Below are 18,339 nucleotides of genomic sequence, written 5' to 3'. Positions count from 1 at the left end.
ACATTCATGTGACCTTGTGGTGAGCTGTCTGGGCCACAATGCACTCAAACCCACCCCAAATTTGACTAAATCCACATCTTATCCTAAAGAAGGTAGCTCTGGCTTAAACAGGTGGAATTGGACCCTTAGAGCTCCTAGGGGGCTGCTGGGAGAGCCCTGACTCTCCCCTATCAGCACTTTTCAGAGGGGAAAACTGAGGCACAGTGAGATGAATCCAGGAAGGTCTACTGCATCACAGGGTAACACCTGAGCCTTTGGTGCTGGCTGTCTCTACCCTGAGCCGTGATGTTTGTCCAGTGACTCCCTCCCCCCAGCCGTGGGGCTTTATAGAGTCTTGTCTCCAGAGCTGAACAACCTGCCAGAGCGGGTGAGGGCTTCCCAGCCCTCAGATCTTCTTAGGGACACTTACAAGATATTTCAGCTTCGAGCCCCAGCTTTTTAAAATTTTTCCAGCTGCAGCGAGGCCATGTCCTTCCCCTCCTCCCTTGTGTTTCATTGATTAAGAGTGCTAGGCCTCATTGGGGGATTTAGGAAGAGCTAATTGCAGACTTGTAATTGAAGACAGCTTGGAGTCTCTGAAAATGTCAAGGAATGAGAGACGAACTTAGATGCTCCCGTGCATTTAAATATGCATCATTGGCTCAGCCAGAGCCTTACTGAGGAGAGGGAGATGTCTCTGGATCTTGTACAACTGGTGGGGGGAGCAAGGCAAAGGGAGCACTCACCTCACCTTGCCTGGGAGCCTTCTGCTCCCCCAAAGGCAGAGGGTAGGTGGGGAGGGAACATAAGCAGGGGTGAGTAGGGAGGGTGGGAATCCTCAGACAGGCTTGGGAGCTTAGTGTTGTCCCCCCCTTAAAAATTGTGTGATTTAACCTGGCAGAGCTTGTCTCCAACCTTATGATCCCTTCAGCCACCAGTGCTCCCTGAGGAGCATTAAGGGACTGGGAAGCCCCCTGTGCTGCCAGCTGCAGAGACCATTAGTGTCTGGGGTTGCAGGGAGGGGGAATTCACATTGGGTTTGGAACTCAGGGGTAGAGCAGCAGGACCAAGTCAGTGATCAATCACCACAGAAATCCAGGTGAGTGATCCCTGTACTTTCCTAGTTTGAAATTCCTCCAGCAACAACACATCTCCTCTCCATGCCTCACAGCTGATGCCCCATCTGCTCCAACCTATGTTGCAGCAGGGTAGGTGGGCACAAGCTGCATGGTGCAGCCTGCAGTGGGTTCAGCACCTCCTGCCCCAGGAAGGTCTCTTCTCAGGCCATAGCACCCTCATCTTGCTGCCCAAGACTATATGGGGCTGCTAGGGGCACCCTGGCTGCCAGTGGGTCCCAAGGATGCCTGGTCACCCATGAAAAGGGGAACTTCTACCTGAAGCTGTGCAACAACTGCTCTGTGGGAGTCCCCTTGTCCTACTGCTCTGTCTGTGGAGCAAACTCCATGGGTTGGATGAGCTGGCCATGGCAGTGGGGCATGGAGGAGTGATGAACACGTGGAGCAGCCAGTGTGGCAAGCCATGCTTCTTCCTGTCAGAAAAACAGCAGTGAAGCTGTGTTTTTGCTATTAAGACTTGGCATCATCTCCCAGAGTGACTTGGAGGTGCTCCATGGGGAGAAAACTGTTCTGGATGATGCAGACCCAGCACCTGCATGGCTGGTGAAGGACCTGCCTTGGCCCAGCTTTCTGCACAGGGCTTTCTTCATTTGCCTGTAAGGATGATGGAGAATATGTTTCTTGAGGCAGATGGAAGTGGGAGGTCTCTCTTCTGCCTCTGTGGGAGCTGCTTGGACACTGGCTCCATTGCAGCTTTGGGCTGTTGCTCTCTGGGCTGAATTGGGGATGGCTTGTGGGTGCAGGTTTCTGGTCCCCTCCCTGATCTGTGACACTTCATTACAGCTGCTGGTGGGGTGTCTGTGGGGGAATACATGGACAAACTGACCCCGGGAGATGGCAGCAAATGGCAGAGGGAGAATGAAGAGTCCCAGGCTAAATTGGCTGATGAGACATTTGTACTCGGGAAGGGGCAGGACAGCCTTCAGAAGGTCTCAGCTGATGGGAGATGCATGCAGGCTGGGTGGAAACCTGCAAGAGCTCTGCCTGTGCCCAGGGTGGCCCAGTGGCAGTCATGGGACTGAGGGATGTGGGATGACAGACAGGTTGGTCCCCACTGTAGCCAAAGCATGTGTTGTGGCATTGCCTGGCTGATGGGCTTGGGACTGAGGAGCACAGACTGGGGACAGCTCTATGCTAGGAGGCTGGGGCAGGTGAGGAAGGGGAACCAGATACCTTGGAGCCCTGCTGTTAATCTGTCTGCCACAGAGCCTGGAAGAGCAGAGGGCCAGGGCTATATAGTCTGGGGCATTACCTCCAGCTCACTGAGAGCTGAGTGTGGAGGTCACCCTGTGCTGTGTTCCCTGCCTGTCTCACGGTCCTTTGTCACCCCTGAGGACTGAACTCCTTGGGGGACAGCCAGGCAGCACCAAGCTGTGGCCTGAGGCAGTCATGGGGAGTCTGCTTCAGGAAGTGAGTGCCCCCTGGGCTGTAATAGAGGCTGTTCCCTCATCAGAAGTCCTGCATTAGAGCATAATCTGGCATTAGCACATTAATCCAGTCCTCCCGCTACTCAGTTCCTGCCCTCAGCAAAGTCCAGCCCAAGGTCTCAGTGTACAGCTGGGCAGCAGCAGACTGGGACACTGTCTCCCTGGCAGCCCCGAGAGCTGGTGGCAGCAGGGATGAGGTTTGGGTTTATGGTGGTAGTACAGCCCCAGCCCTTAGCATATTGGCAAGGAAGAAAGCAGCATCTTTTGGAAGCATCACATTTGGTTCCTTGGAGGGACTTCAAAAGGGGTTTTGGAGCCTGAATGCCTGTACCTGCAGGCTCTGGCTGAGCCACACTAAGTCTTGAAGCACTTCCCAGGGAGCCAGGCCAAGGGAAGGTGGCGTCTGGAGAGAGGATGTGAGTCAGCAGCTTGGGGGTGGGGAGCTGAGGAGCCAGCACAGCCGGGATGTGGAGAGGATGAAATAAGTGGGAATTGAGAAGGCTGTAGGGAGAGCAGAGGTGGGCAGAGAGGCAGCCGACATTCCCCACAGCAGATGTGGTGTGGCTGTGCTGCAAAGGCTCTTCCCAGCATGAGAAATGAAACAAATGGTGACATGACTCTGCTAAAATAAGAGAGGGGCTACTCCATCCTCCTTCTGATCCATTACCATGTGGCTGGGAGGCTTTGGGGAAGTTGGAGGGGTCCCCCTGTTGTGCTGGCAAGAGGCAAAAGCCTGCCCTCTTGACAGGGAAGGAAAGGCAGATACAAAGAGCCGTATTTTTGTTTAGTTTATTGTTTTGTTTTGGTTTTTTTTTTTTAAGTAGGGAAAAAAAATCCTTCTGTCTTTAAACACAGCGCAGCAGAAGCTGCCATGCCATAGCCTTTGCTCCCTCACTCTTCCTAGTGCAGGCTGAAGCCCTTTGGGGCTGTGTTCCCCATTTCACCCTGGACAGGGCACCCGAGGACTTCCCGCAGGTAGGTCGGAAACCCATGAGTGCGCTGGGCCCCCACACTGCTGCCAGCCACCTGAGACAGGCTGCCCACCCAGCTGGTACATATACCCCACTGCCAGGGATGGTGCTCCCCCATCAGCCCTCTGGGCTGGGCACCCACAGAGATGATGCTCCACCAGGAGCTGTGCTGGGCACGGCCCTGCTTGCCCATTGGCAGGATTTTGCTGCAGTCTGCTCTGAGGCGGCGGTTTTTGGTGACTGAAGAAAACTGCAGAAAGCAGCACCTCTGGCAGGCTGGGTCAGGTGGGGCTCTGGGGATGGGGGAAGCTGAGTTGGGTGAAGTGATGCTCTGTTCCCCCCTCCAATAAGCACAACATGTCATGAGGGGGGCCAGCTCCCAGTGGTGCCTGGGAATGGGAGCATCCCGAGTTGCCATGGTGACACCGGCTGCGTCCACAGGCAGGCGAGAGCATCGCTGGTGCAGTCCCGCATTGGTGTCCTCCCCCTTCTTTCCCGGCTGCCTTCCCTGGGGAGTGCAGGGCTTTTGGCGTGGCACCCTGGGGACAGAGCAGTGGGACTGTGCCAAGTGAGCTCAGAGCGAAGCAAGCCCTCAGCTGCAGGCTGTTGCATTGGGTGTGTGCAGTGGTCTTCCCTCTCCCAAAAAGGTAACTCCCCCTTTTCCCCAGCATGTCTCGCCTCCTATCCAGCAAGGACCCGGATTGCAGGGTCGGGAATGAGGAGGGGACTGGAGTCACCTGGGCTTCCCTGGTGTAGGCACTGGCAGAGGGACAAGAGGGATAGGGACAGGGCGGGGGAGAAGGGAGGAGCTACTAGTGACCCACATCCCTTAATCGGTGTCCTGACCTGCGTCATGCAGTTACCTAAGCCCTGAAGCGGCTTCCCAGGTGGAGGCGCAGCCCTCTGCCCCGTCTCTGAAGGAGGCAGCTGTGGCCAGTTCCCTGATTTTGCCCTTACAAAGCCAAGTCTGGGGGCAAGAGGTGTCTTCAGCCTGTCTCCACACTGGTTGCATGGGGGTAACTACTCCTTTCCCCCTCACTTCACCTCCTGCCATCCTTGGAACCAGGCTGTGCAACACTCAGGGACCCTGGAGGTAGGGACAGCCCCTCCCTCTGCAGTCCCTGCAACTCCTTTCCCATACATGGGCTCCTGGCTGGCAGCATTGGGCCCCCCCACTTCACAGCCTGAGCCCTCCCCAGAAGACACACTGACATCAGATCCCACTCCCTTAAGCTGATTAGGACAATGAGGATGCATCAAAGCAGATGCCACCAAGGCTGTGAGAGTGACCAGACCCTGGAGGGATGCAGAGGGGGCAGCATGAAGCCCCTAGATCTGTGGGCTGCTGTGATCTGGGGCATGCAGGGGTAGGGGCTGGGTATGGCTACAGCCATACCCATACCCCTACAGCAGCCACTGTGGGCACCAGTGGATCTGTGGGCATCTTCTTGGAGCCAGGCAAGCAGTGCTCTCCCGCTCACCTCTGCATCAGTGTCACACATGAGCCTGGCCTGGCACAGGATGTGGCTGTGCTGGGCCCAGTGCATTGCCCCAGACTGGTTACAAAGGGCTCTGTGAATCTCAAGAGATCCGGCTCCTGGAATCCCGAATTTGCCTGGATAACGGCAGGGTGGCAAACATCCTGCCAGGCCAACTGCACCTCCTCTTTGCCTCCAGTTGCCACATCCCCTTGCCAGCCCAAGATCAGTCTATGTGGGTACCCTGGAGGGGTGTCTCAAGTAACCCAGAGGTTTCCAACTCTGCCCTGTCTCTTGGGGTTAATAAGAATCGGAGGCGACACCTGGAGAAAAGGTGACACAGAAGAGTGGTGGCATCTTCCACACCCCAGCCCTGAAGGTGCTCTGGCGCAGATGGAAAAGGATTTGCTGGGTGGTTCCCCCTCTTGCCAGATCCCTTCAGACAGGAGAGAACACAGCTCGCAGCACCTCTCTGTTTTATTGAAGACCAAACCCACCCCCAGCCAGTGCAGAGCTGAGTGTGCCCAGCTGTTCGGTGTCTGCTGAGCCATTGTCCTGCTCTGGAGGATGGGGGCAGCTCCTTGAACCCAGGGGAGACCCAGGGCTGCTCCTTGGTGCCTGGGGCTCCCAGTCCTGCTGACATCCCTTCTCCTGCTCTACCTCCCTCCCTACCTTGTCCCTAGGAATGTTCCCACCTACAGAAGGTATCCCACCAAGCCCTGCATGTGAGGGGCTAAAGCCAGAGTAAAACTGGAACATTAATCTTGGAAGTGAAGAGCAGGACATGGGCTCATGTGCAGGATGTCAGGACCATCTGTGGTGTGATCTTCAAGCACTAGGGAGAGGGCAGAGTTGCAAGGACCAGGCTATGCTGCCTCCAAGCTCTGGTCTTGCCCTGGGAACTGGCAGTGCATGCCTGCCGCACCTGCCCCTCCAACCACAGATCCCTGCCCTGGGTAGGAATCAACCCATGAAGAACATCTGCTCTTCAGACTAAGCCTTCTCCTGCAATCTGAAGGAAGCTACCATCAGCAGGAGGTGTAGGAGGGATGGAAGAAAGGAAGACTTTGGAGACATAGGTGAGTGGACCAAGTGGTCAGGCAAGGTCCCTTTTCCTTGCCCCTGCTCAGTGGAACCCTCATCCAGGGATGCAGCTGCCCTGAGGACCCAGCTCCTGGCTCCTCTCTGCAGGTAGAGGGGTGGGGCAGGCATAGGCTGGGGGTGGAGCTAAGGATATTCATGGGATGGGCAGCATGTTGCAAAGGAAAGGGGATGCACAGTCCCTGCCAGGAGTGGAGCCGATAGTTTTCCTTTCCATTCACACCCTACTTTAGGTATCCACATCCATTCCCAGGATTATGGTTACCTTCTAAAGTTTAGATGGCTTCTCTCTTCCAGCCACCCCTATCAGGGAACCAACCCAGCTACCCTGCAAGCAACCCCCATACTCCCCACCATTCCAAATCTAAAAGGGGGCAAGTGAGAGCAGGGCACAGTCCCACCCCCCATCCCTCCCCACTGAGTTCCCAACTCCATAGCCCCATGCTGCCAGGGACGGGGAGCGTCCACCTGGCACAGCTGAGCCTCTAATGGTAATGGTTGTTCATGTTGTTGAGGTGGGAGGCCGCCATGGTGCTGAAGGGAGCCGAGGGCTGGAGCCCGTGCCCAGGGTAGAGGGATGGGCTGGAACCAGGCCAGTAGGAAAAGCCGGCCGGCGTCACCCCGGAGGTCATGAGGTTGAGTTTGGAGATGCCTGAGAAGGGCAGTGGTGCCAGGTTGCCCTGAAATTTGTAGAGGGTGTGATCGGGGGTGGCCGGCTGGCACACCTGCGCCAGCCCGTGGAAGTCGAACTTGTAGGCGTAGCGCTTGCCGTGGACCTTGGTCATGATGTTCTTGTCGTAGTAGTAGCGCAGGGCCCGGCTCAGCTTGTCGTAATTCATGTTGGGTTTGCTCTTCCGCTCGCCCCAGCGCCGTGCCACCTCGTCGGGGTCGATCAGCTTGAACTCCCCGTTTGTGCCTTCCCAGGCGATGCAGTTCAGGTTGGCCCGGTCTGAAAGCAGCTCCAGCAGGAACTGCCACAGCTGGATCTGCCCACTGCCTGCAAGGCCGAGCCCCAGAGAGGTTAAAGCTCCCTCCCAGGGCACAAGGTTAGGGACAGGATGTGCCCCAATTCACCTTGACCCACTGCTATATTGCCCCCTCCCATGTGGACCCAGGTTTAGGCTGCACCTCACTGCATCTTCCCTGCTCTAGAGATGCAGAGGATGGTAATGAGGTTGTGTCTCCTTTGCAGCATCCCTACTCCATCCTACCCCCCAGGTAAGAGGAGGAAAAGATGCCCCTGCACCTTGTGATGGGGTAGGAGTGCTCAGAGGTCAACATAGGTTGCAGTGGGTCTGGATCCAGAATCTCCACATCCCTCCCACCCATGTTCACACACCACTGAAGATGAATACCTGCTTGTTCGTTTTGGTGTGAGGACATGGCCTTTTTCTTTCATCTGCAGCTCCAAGAAGGAGATATCTTGGAAGTGCTCAGACCTATCGCAGCACAAATACTCCCCACTGCCACATCTGCTTGAAACTGGGCTGGTGTCACAGCACAGCCTCTGCTCTAGGGACACTGTGCCCTGCACTGATGTCTCCACGATAAGCAGAAGTCAGGGTGCAGCACTGATCTGAACTACACCCCAGAGTCACAGATAAGTATAGGAGAGGGAGAGAGGAGGACAGGGCAGGCAGGACCTGCTGTGGCTTTGAATCAGCCATCAATGATCCTTATTTCCAAAGGAAAAATGTCCTTTCTGAGCCATGACCATTGCATCTACAGCTTGCACTGAGGAGTATCCTTGGTGCGTGGCCAAGGTGCCCCTGTGCCAAGCCGCACACACTAGAGCCTGGCACACCTGGACGTGCTCATGGTGAGGCACAAGGACAGGCTCCATTGTGTCTGGTGAGAAGTCACAAAAGGAGAGGGTCCCTGGACCTTTGGACAAGGAGCATTCCTGCCGCTGGGACCCAGCCACCCTGCAGAACAGCCCTACACTTACCTAGACACCTTGCCTTACCCCATCCAAGCAGCACCTCCTGCACATCCCTGCTCCTCATCCCAACCCTTGCAGCACAGTCTGTTCCAACAGCAGAGGACGTGTCTTTACCTTTCATCATTCTCTCTGTGCTTTTCTACCATTATTTTGTCTATAGGTGCTTGGATTCCATACAGAGGTTTAGCATGCGCGACCCCTGCAGCAAGCAGTTCCACAGCTCAGCTACATTTCCCACAAAGAACCACCTTATCCTACTTATCTCACACAATTTTATCTAGTGCTCTCCACTTCTTGCCCTGGAAGGAGCAGGGAACAGCTGTTTCCCATCCATCCCTGTTTCATCAAACCGAGGCTAGACATCCTGATCCAGGCAGATACACCCCAATCTTTCCGAGGTTCTGCATTTCCTAATCCCCCATCCTGGGACCAAGGTGGGGGATCTCTCCTAGGGAGAGCCTTTGCTTCTCACTGCCACAGCCTCCACCCTGGGCTCCAGCTATCTCCCACTTATGCCTGTTCCACCCCATGCAAGGAGGGTAGGGAGGTGTTGGGGGGTGCAGCCGGGTGGGGTGGTGAGGCTCAGTCCTGACTGCCTCAGGGTGCCATGATAATGCACCTGGCATCTCCCCGAGGAAATATCCAGGGATCCAAAAAGGTCCTTCTCACTGCATCACAGTGCACAGAGTATGGCTAGGCAGAGTTCCCAGTGCAGAGGCAAAAGGATCTCCCCAGTCCCAGCTTTCCTACCTCTCCCATCACTAAATCAGGGCTCCCCTTTTTCTGCTCAGAACAGCCCTTTGTCAACTGTCTCTTTGCAGACAGGCAAGCTTCATTGCCCAAACACCACAGTGCTGGCCCCGCGATGCCCAGCGCTGCTGCACTCCCCAGCAGGCTCCAGGCTGCTCTCTGGCCAGCACTTGCCCACGCCCGTGACCTCTGCGTGGATTTCTCCAGACGGAGACCCATCAGTTCCTACATCTGCCCGAGCCCCAGCCCTTTACCGGTAGCTCCCTCACGGGTGGTGTCTCAACTCACCTCCCCACTCCCAGGAACGGGCCTCCCGAGCCCGGATTAGCTCGCCCCACACCCGGGCTGGCTGGCAGATCCCTCCCCGTCTGATGTCCCGAGCACCTGGGGGACCGGGGCTGGGACCCCACACTCTCCCCGCGGCGGGGCTCGGGGAACTGGGTTCCCCGCTCCCCTCTGCTGCCACGGGACGGGGGCTCCCGGCCGTCGGGACTCGCTGCTTTCCCCGTAGGATTTGGCGGCGGAAAGCTCCCAGCCCGCAGCAGCAGGGAACGGGGGCTCCGCGGCGGAGCAGTGTCCCGCGTGGGCAGTGCCCGGCACAGGAACGGGAAGGGGTCCCCGGTGGCTGCTTATCGGGGAATAATGTATATGCCCCGGGGGTCCCCGCTCCAGGCCGGCTGAGGGAAGCAGAGCAGGTCCAGGGGAAGGGGCAGCGGTGCTCTTACCTTTCTGCACGCCGGGGCTGAGAGACCCCCATGCCTGGCTCTTCCCGTCTTTGAACAAAGTTTCCCCTACTGGATCTGGGGGGAAAAAAGGGGCGCCGGTGGGGGTGGCGGGGGGCTGGAGCCAGGCAGGACCGCGACCCCCCGGCGCCCACCCGCGGGCAATGTCCTTGCATCCCCCGGCCGCTCCCCCTCGCCTGCCCCGCCGCTGCGGCGAAGCCAGGAAACGCGTCCAGGAAAAAGGAAATCCGATTTCCGACCCAGCTGGGGAAGCTTTTAAATAGGAATAGAAAATCCCGTGGTCTGGGGTAGAGAGGAGAGAGGCAGCGAGGGAGAGAACTGCGGGGCAGGGGGAGAGGGAGAGGAAGAGGGTGAGTAGCAGGATGGGTGGCAGGATTGGCGGGTGGAAGGAAGGATGACTGTTGGTGTTTGGGGAGCGGACTGCTGTGAAAAGGAGAGATAGATAGATGGATGGACGGAAGGAAGGAAATGGGTGGGTGGATGGAAGTACAGAAGGGAGGTTGGATGAGTGGGTAGATGGAGGAAAGAAAGGTCGAGAAGTGGATGGATGGAGGCAAGGGTGGATAATGGGTAAGATGAGGGAAAAATAGGCTGATGAAAGGGACAGAGGGTAGATAGAGGGGTTGGCTGGTAGCGGGGATGGAAAAGGGGATGGAGGGACAAGTGGGTGGGGTGGAAGGATGGATGGAAGCACAGGGCGAGGACGGGTAGGTGGAAAGATGAGTTGGAAGGAGAGAAGGGTGAATGGAGGGATAGAAGGACAGGAGGACGGTGTGTGGATGAAGGATGGGAGGATAAGTGCGCAGGCATGGAAGGCTGTGAGGGTAGATGGAAGGAATGGTGGTGGTGCTCGAAGGCAGGAAGAGAGAATGGACAGAAAGAGAGAGGAGAGAACAGGGTGGGCTCTGGAAGGAGACAGGGCGGAGAAACCTCCCGGGGCCTCAGCGGGACAGGGTGGGCAGGGGCTGGGTGCTGTGCGGTGCACGGCGCAGCGGTGGGGCAGCGGCCGAGGGATCCACCCGTACCTGGCAGGTACATGTTGAGCAGCAGTGGCACCGCTCCGGTGCCGTGTCTCATGGCAGCTGTGGGGGCGGCCCGAGGGCTGCATGTTTTAATATTCCTGCCCCTATTATTATTATTATTATTCCACTTTATCAGGGAGCAGCTGATGGCGAATAAATGGCAGCGGGACGGGCAGGGGACGGGCAGGGGCCGGGGGAGGCGGAGGAGGGGGGGAGTTTCCAGGCAACTCGCAGGGGCTCGGGGCCCCGGCTCCAGCAATTTCCTCCGCTGTAATTAAAGCGGGCGCAGCCCCCCCTCCCTCCCCCCCCCCCCCCCCCCCCCCCCCCCCCCCCCCCCCCCCCCCCCCCCCCCCCCCCCCCCCCCCCGCTATCGGGCCCGAATCAGACTTTAATCACGGCCGCGGGTTTCTATGGAGAGAGGCTCGGGCCGCTTCCTGCCTCTTCCGCCTCCTTAACTCTTCGCAAACACTGCGCTGCCATCCCAGCTAGGAGCGGGCTCGGACACTGCCTGGAGACCGCCCGGGCCCGGCCTCCCACCACCATCTCGCTTTCTGACCCGCCGACCGGACAGCATCCTCTCGGCCCTCTGCATCTCACTGCACGGCATTGGCATCAGCAGAGGCATCGGCATCGGCATTGACATAATCCCACCAGCATCAGGCTCTCTGAGCCACCTGTGCTGCCAGCCATGAGGGTCCATGCCTGCCTCTTTCCCAGCTTCAACATCAGCAGCACAGTCTTGGGGTCTCCTTGCAGTTCCCAGAGCCCTGGGATGGGCTGTCTGGGTCCCTACCAGGTCTCTCCAGCTCTGGGACACTGGTAATGGGATTCCTTTGTGGTGCCGAGTTTCAGGTTGGGTAAGTGCACTGCCAGCAGTTGGTGGCACCAGGTTGTACCACAGGTTTGCCACCTCCCTGTCTCCTCTGTGCCCTTCCAGACCGTCCCTGCCTCAGGGACAGTTAAACCTGTGACCAGCCTTGTCCCAACTGTAGAAACTGGGTGAAATTCAACACCCACCCAAACTGGGATGGCCCTGTCTTCATCTGCTTGTCCTGGGCAGCCCTGGGTATTTTCTGAAGACAGGAAGGCAATTTGTGGAGAAATGTGCAATGGAGAAAGATGATCCCAGCTCCCCAGAGACATTTGGCCAGGTTTTTCCCTATCATACATGGCTTCAGCTGATATATGCAGTTGTTGGGTACTCTCACAGGCTCTGCCCCTCCAGTCAAGAGCAGACTCTCCACCAGGACCCCATAGCTTGACATAGCCAGGCAGTATGTCAGCAGCTCGCACCAGCTCTGCTCCACGAGTCCAATGTTGTACAGCCAAGATCACAGCCTCTCCTGTGATGTTTCATTGATGTGTACTAACAGGACAAGCTCTTATGCAGGACTTAGATGAATTTCTTGAGAGCAGTCATTGCCAGATATGAACCTAATGGAATCCAGAATACAGCCGTGCTAGACCCACGGTTATTATTAATACTGCAGCCAAAATGTGCCCTGCATAAAAAGGTGAAAAGTGCTCAGCTGGGCTGCCACAGCCCAACAAGGTTGGTGGTTCCTCCTGGGGGTGGATGTCCAAAGTGTTTAGGAAACAGGGGGTCCCATGGGTGCTGAGCAGGGCTCCAGGTGCTCCACCTCTTCTGCCCGTCTCCATCAGGAACAAAGAGCAGATACTGGCAAGGGGAGACATGAGCAGAGACCATGGTGCTCCCCGAGCAATTCCCCACAAATCCTGCTGAGATGTAACAGCCCTTTAGAAGTTTCTGTTCTCCCAGCTTGTCCTCCGAGCTCCCCCAAACCCCACAGTGGGGAGTCCCAGCTCTGTAAAACCGAGCAGGTCTGGCTGCTCCCCCCATCCCTCTCCTCCCCAGACCTCCAAGTGCAACTTTCCCAGCAGTGGCTCTGCAGCCTCCCAGACTTGCTTTCGCTGCCTGAGTCACTGAAACAAACCGCAGGCAACGGAAAACAAGCCCCGGAGACAGCAGGGTGAGGTGGGGAGGGTGCCAGACCCACCAAGCTGTTGTCTCCTGGCAGCTGGGGTGACTGTGATCTTCCTCCAGCAGATCTGGATGGTGGAGGGCATGGAGGGGTGGTCTGGGCTGAAGAACACCACATCAAGCCAGAATGGGGGGAGGGTGAAAGAGGCAGCTGAGATCAGGCTGAGAAGCAGGGTTAGGGCAGAGGGAGCTGGAGTTAGGGATGCTTTGGAGGGCAGTGGGGATGGGGATTCCTGGGTCACTGAGAAAGCCAGTGAGTGGTGAGGCTTAAAGTGGGCAGTGGGGGGACTGGAGGCTTTTGGTGACCTGGGGGCAGAGGGGTGCGAAGGGGCAGGGAGTGTGAGGTCCCAGGGGCTGGGGAGCTCTGTGTCTATGTGGAGCTTCTGGGGACCTGAGTGATGTGACATCAGGTTCACAGGGGAGCTGGAGCAGACCTGGAGGATGGGGAAAGGAGAGTACATGAGAAATCCAGGGAGCAGGGACCCATGTTCATGGATGAACAAGGAATTGGGCATGGGGTCTGTGGGGGATCTGGAAGATGAGGGTTCAGGTCTGTGGGGCTCCTGGGGACAGAGCCCAGACACACAGAGCACCTAGCTGGCAGCAGCTGCAGGCCCCTCTGGCTGCAAGCAAGCAGCCTGCCCCCCACCACCCACCCCAGCACTCACCCCCCTCGCCCCCCCCAGGATGGAGCAAGAAGGACCCCAGACTTTGCAATGACCCCCATAGCCTGCCCCTACCCTCACCCACTGCAGGTGCCCAGGAGAGCTTCACCTGTGAGCCGGCGCTGTGAAGTGGAGCCAAGCTGACGTGGCCCTGTGCTGGCTGCACCTGGCCAGGTGTGCCGGAATGTGTTTGTGCAGGGGGAGAGGCCATGGGGCAGTGGCGGGGTGGGGCCAGCAGGGACATGGAGGGGACAGGGTAGAGCTGGGGGGTGCCCTGCAGCTGGGATGCCACGCAGAATGGGGACGCACAGGTGCTGGGGCTTCTGCATGGCCACACTGGGGTGCAAGAGGAAAAGGGACGTACAGGGACACGCTTGTGTGCTGCACACTCATGTGTGTAGTTCATACACACACATACACATCCTGACACACATGCCAGGGCTGGGGGCTCTGCACAGGCCTGACTGTGGGGTGTGCGCACACCGACCCCCAGCCCAGTTCAGCCCAGTGTTCCAGCACCCTTCTGGGACACCCCCTGCCCCAGAGTCAGATATGCTTTTAGCAGGGTGGGCATTGGGGAACCTAGGCATCTGAGCCACCCAGCAGTGTTCCACCATCCACCCATGTCCTGGATGTGGGGAACACCTCGGGACCAGAGGCCTGTGCCTCAGGAGGGCTTCAGGGTGCTGATGGAAGAGGGAGGAGGAAGGAATATCCAGCATGCAGGGAGAACCTCGGGACAGGGGGCCTGCACCTAGGAGGGCTTGGGGAGCTGGAGTTGAAGGAAGAGTAGAAGGAGGTTGGGAAAGGGTGCTGAAGGAGGAGGAGGAAGCTGGGTGGGGCTCCCGGTGTCCCACAGCCGGATATTGGCACGGATGTGCTGGCGTGGCAATGCTGGGGGAGGACACACACACCTGGATCCTAGGGGTTCCGGGAGCATCTGGGAGCATCAAGCCAAGCCCCCTACCAGCTGTGGGACACTGCCCTGAGAACCTCCTTCCACTGACCCCTGCACCACCCACCTTCCACCCCCAGCCCCTCTCTGCCAGTGCCCCCTACCCTGACAAAACTGTGGTTACCCTGTTTGTGTGAATGTTCTGTCCTGTCCCCCCCATCCCTGCCCCAGGTGACCTTTGTGCTCTTCCTCCTTCCCAGGCCCACTGCAGGCAGGGACCTTCTTCTCTCTTCAAGAGAGAAGCAGAAGGAGATGATGCAGAGGGAGGGGACCTTGAGCTCACAGACTTTTTAGTAATCACCTTCCCTAGTACTGATCCTGGAAGGAGAACTGAGGGCATGACACCCCTGGATACCTCTTACCAGGACATAACCCTCCTGGATGCCCTCTCCCAGCTGCAGTCCTTTCTTTGCCCGGCAAGTTCACGTTTTCCCAGCCAGAGCATCACAGCGTTAGAACTGTCCTGCATCCCCTCTACTCTTTGTGCATGGATCAGAGGTGGGATGCAGAGAGCCCAGCCCAGGCTGGAGGTGGCCACAGCCCCAAAACCACGTGGAGAAGGGGAAGAACCACATTCCACCCCTCAGAGGGTCTTTCAGTGTGGCAGCACCCTGAGAAGCAGAGCAGAGGCAGGAGCACCCTTTTTTTTGACAAATGCCTTTATTTGCTACCGGATAGAGGTCTATTGCACAGCAGCCTGGAGGCTGCAGGGCATTCAGCCCTGCCCCTGTTCAGTGCTGGACGCGGCGGATGGATTGGATCTGGTTGGTGTGGGCCTGGCTGCTGTATTCATTGTACTTCTTGAACTCGCCGTTCTGTCTGTCCCGCTCCAGCACGTACTGGTAGCCCCTGTATCCCGGGTACTGGTATGCCACCCACCTGAAGGCAGACCTCTGGCTCAGAGCCCCAGGCCAAATCCTCCCCTTGCCTTCCCTCCCTCCCCTCCCCTTTTCTTCTTTTCCCTCCCCTGCCCTCCTATCCCAATCCCATCCCAACTGCATTCCATCGCTCTGCTTGCCCTGGGAGGAGAGGGACGGAAAACATCCCATAGCTTGGATTTTCAAAGAAAAAGGGGTAGGAAGGCATCCCTTCTCTTTGGGGTCCCCCTTCCCCATCCTGGGGTTATGCAGGAGGGAGATGCTTTGCCAAGCCCCTGCTCCCAGCCCCCCCAGCCCCCTGCCCTACTGGTAGGACTCACGCTCCGGAGTTCACTTTGATGGATGCCACTTCCTTGTTGCCCCAGCCCATGGCTTGCAGCGAGGGGTAGTCGTCGCTCAGCTCAAACTTGTGCCCCTGGAAGTTCTCAGCCTCGTAGAGGATGACTTTGCTGTCATTGTGGTTCTGCAGAGGGTGATAGCTGGGGGTCAGCAGGGATGGGTTGGCTTGTGCAGAGGTAGGGGATGTGGCTTCAGAGTGACATGCACCAAGGCACTGTGAAAGGCCTGGGACCACGCCCAGCTTTGGTGCAAGGCACAGGGATGTCCTTCAGCCTGTCACCCCCTCACTGGGCCACCCCAGGGCTGCCCAGAAGATGCTGCTCTCATGTTCCTGTGGTCCCAATGCACAGCTCCCAGTGAGGGTGACAGTGGCTACAACCCCTGAACCCACATGGGCTCCTATCCTCAGCATCCTCATGCTCTCCAGAGCTGCAGGAGGGTTCAGGGCAAGGCAGGCTGCTGAGACAGGTCTCTTTGGCTCTGTGGGGCCTTGCTGGATCCCGGACACCGAGGGGTTAATAGCTGGGACACTGAGCAATGCACTGTCCCCCGTGCCCAGCCCCCACACACATCTATCTGCACCGAGGAGCAGTCCTGCCAGTAAGGAGTGATCTTATCGCATCCTCTTTATTAAAGCCCGAACATATCTGCCTGGTGATTATTAAAAGTTTGGGGGGGGGACCCCCCACTCGGAGGCACAGACGTGCCGCTGCTGCGAGCACCAGTGTCTCTGCAGATGGAGCGATAGAGCTGCGCCTGCCTGGGCACAGCTCAGGTACCCTGGGCAGGAGGGGGACGGACCCTGGACCCTGAGACACACTGCGGTCCTGCTGGCTCCTCTCTGTTCACCCCATCCCCGGGTATCAGGGCTGGGGAACAAGACCTGGGGAACTCAGTCTGAGAGGTGGATCCCTGAAGCACAAAGCAGAAGGAGCTGGGACAGTGTTTCAGCCTAAATTTTAGCCCTGAAAAGCATCTCAGGATCATTGCAGGGAGGTGGGAGCAGGTGGGCGCAGCTACTCCTCCACCTTACAAGCAGCTCTGTGTGCATTTCACCCCTCTATTCCATGCTCCTGTAACTCAACCTCCAGTCTGTCGCTCCATGCTGGGCTGCGAGAAGGAGGCTCTGTCTGCCCCAAGCCCCCCACCATGGTTTCCCAGTAACTCACTGCGCATTTGATGGGCCGGAAGGAGAGGAGGTGCTCGGTCCGGTAGCCACTGTTCCCACTCCAGGCCTCCCACCGGGGATAGTCACCCTTCTCCAGGATAAACTGCTGCCCCTGGTACTCAGGGTACTCGAAGCCTACCCAGCTGTAGGGGAGAGGAGGAAAACCCTCAGGGATGTATGACACAGCTCCCAGGGTCAGCCAGGGGTTGGCTTCTCCTTCCCATGTAGGGGACAGAGAAGTCCTGGCAGGTTGTGGGTCTGTCCAGAGGTTGGGGTCCTTTCTAGCAGCAAACGTCCCTTTTGAGAGCAGGACCCCTCTCCCCAGAGCCACTCCATTGTCTCCAAGGTGTGCCTTGGCTCAGCAGGGTTTCCCTACCTAGCAGATGGGGAAACTGAGGGATCACACAAGGAGCGCAAGCAGAAAGGTCTCACAATTAGTCTGTGTCAGAGCCGAGGAAGGACTAGGGTGTTCTGGCTCCCCAGCAGCTCCCAACAGTTCCCTAGGCGCAGTGGGTTTGCTGGAGTAGGGTGTGCGAAGGGGCCGTGGGGCTCACAGGGCACTTACGGGCCAGACTCCACCTTGATGGAGCGGATCTTGCGGAAGCCACGCTCCATGATGCTGGGACACTCCATGAGGAATTCGCAGCGCTTGCCCTGGAAGCTCTCCTCCTCCCACACCGTGATCTTGTACTGCCCCAGGGTGTCCATGGCTTCACTGCTGGTCATACGGGTCGGGTCGCTCGGCTGCTGGCAGAGCCCCACGCGTCACCCCACGGCAGGTGTCCACCACCAGCCCCAGCCACCCTGCTGATTGCCACTGAGTCTGGGGTGCCAGCGCTTCTGCCCTTACACATCCCATGCCACTGGCCCCTTGCCCTCCCAGCCTGGTACGGCAGACACTTCCCTTCCCTTGATGGTAGGGTATCTCTGTCTAGTGAACCCCACTTTGCAGGGAGAACTTGCGATGCCCCATTTTTCTGTGTAATGTACCCAGGACTGCCTCAGCTTTTTCTGCTCCCAAGCTCCCAGTGATGGCTCCAGGAGTTGACTGGGTGCAGTGGCACTGTACCCGGTGCCGGGAGGTGGCAGTGACCCCCAACTCAGACATGGGTGTGGGTGTAGCCGTGGGGCAGAGCAGCCCGGCTCTTTCATCCCTCCTGCCAGGATCCCTCCTGCGCCCGCACAGGGCACCCCTGCTGTGCCACGCAGCACCCCGCCACTTGCCCTTCCCCGCGGTGTGCGTTGGGTGGGGGGGCTTGGTGTGGGGGTGAAGGGAGCATGGCAGCGCCTGTGCAGTTGGGGGGCTTGGGGTCTCACAGCCTGGTACTTACTTGGTCGGCAGGGCAGGGCACAGAGGCGAAGGTGGCGGTGCCGCCGCCGGCTTCTCCCCTCGCCCTTTATAGGCGGGCGCCGAAGTGCCGATGGTGCAGGCGGTCAGGGCGCTGTGTCAGCAGGCAGGGGATGGGGGGGGACGGGGTCCGCATCCACCCCAGACTCCGGCTGTCCATTCCACTTAGGCAGTGTGGCGAGAGCGGCCCCCCCGCGCCCAGCAGGGCTGACAATGAAAGTGCTGGGCTGTGTTTGCGCAGGGGCTCAGGGCACAATGGGCAAAGGGCCTGACGCGCCGCTTTCCTTTCTGCCCCCGGACAATGTCCCCGCTTGGCCCAGGGATTAGGGACCCAGCCTTTCCCAGGGCACCCGCAGCCTTTGCCAGGGTTGAGGTTGGTGGGAAGGAGGTGCCAGGGCGAAGCGGGGATTTGCCCGTAGGGAGCTGAGGGGCACA

The 18,339-nt window shown here is 58.3% G+C and overlaps 2 protein-coding genes across 2 annotated transcripts; both read right to left on the bottom strand.

The window, feature by feature from the left end:
- Positions 1 to 6,055: 6,055 nt before the first annotated feature.
- FEV (FEV, ETS transcription factor) lies at positions 6,056 to 10,697 on the bottom strand. The gene is made up of 3 exons (XM_027879370.1): positions 10,553 to 10,697; positions 9,510 to 9,584; positions 6,056 to 7,089 (listed from the first exon to the last, which is right to left on the bottom strand). The coding sequence occupies exons 1-3, from the start codon at positions 10,602 to 10,604 to the stop codon at positions 6,578 to 6,580; spliced, it is 639 nt and encodes a 212-aa protein (XP_027735171.1). The 5' UTR covers positions 10,605 to 10,697; the 3' UTR covers positions 6,056 to 6,577.
- Positions 10,698 to 14,820: 4,123 nt separating this feature from the next.
- CRYBA2 (crystallin beta A2) lies at positions 14,821 to 17,920 on the bottom strand. The gene is made up of 5 exons (XM_027879385.1): positions 17,888 to 17,920; positions 17,122 to 17,300; positions 16,558 to 16,699; positions 15,370 to 15,512; positions 14,821 to 15,050 (listed from the first exon to the last, which is right to left on the bottom strand). Exons 2-5 carry the CDS (start codon positions 17,280 to 17,282, stop codon positions 14,903 to 14,905), a joined length of 594 nt encoding a protein of 197 aa, XP_027735186.1. The 5' UTR covers positions 17,283 to 17,300; positions 17,888 to 17,920; the 3' UTR covers positions 14,821 to 14,902.
- Positions 17,921 to 18,339: the final 419 nt, after the last annotated feature.

The sequence above is a fragment of the Empidonax traillii genome, unplaced genomic scaffold, assembly GCF_003031625.1.
Source record: "Empidonax traillii isolate 1590-97213 ecotype Southwest subspecies unplaced genomic scaffold, ASM303162v1 scaffold5:size3517227, whole genome shotgun sequence".
Classification (NCBI taxonomy): Eukaryota; Metazoa; Chordata; class Aves; order Passeriformes; family Tyrannidae; genus Empidonax; species Empidonax traillii.
The sequence above is the reverse complement of the archived record's forward strand: the minus strand, read 5'-3'. Positions and strand labels throughout refer to the sequence as shown.

Excerpts from the sequence above, each read along its gene's own strand:
- CRYBA2 (XM_027879385.1), bottom strand. The coding sequence starts at position 17,282 with ATGACCAGCAGTGAAGCCATGGACACCCTGGGGCAGTACAAGATCACG. Across the intron at positions 16,700-17,121 it reads ATCAAGGTGGAGTCTGGCCC|CTGGGTAGGCTTCGAGTACC; the intron begins GTAAGTGCCCTG and ends TCTCCCCTACAG. Across the intron at positions 15,513-16,557 it reads TCCGGCCCATCAAATGCGCA|AACCACAATGACAGCAAAGT; the intron begins GTGAGTTACTGG and ends CACCCTCTGCAG.
- FEV (XM_027879370.1), bottom strand. The coding sequence starts at position 10,604 with ATGAGACACGGCACCGGAGCGGTGCCACTGCTGCTCAACATGTACCTG. Across the intron at positions 9,585-10,552 it reads GCTCAACATGTACCTGCCAG|ATCCAGTAGGGGAAACTTTG; the intron begins GTACGGGTGGAT and ends TTTTCCCCCCAG. Across the intron at positions 7,090-9,509 it reads CAGCCCCGGCGTGCAGAAAG|GCAGTGGGCAGATCCAGCTG; the intron begins GTAAGAGCACCG and ends TCGGCCTTGCAG.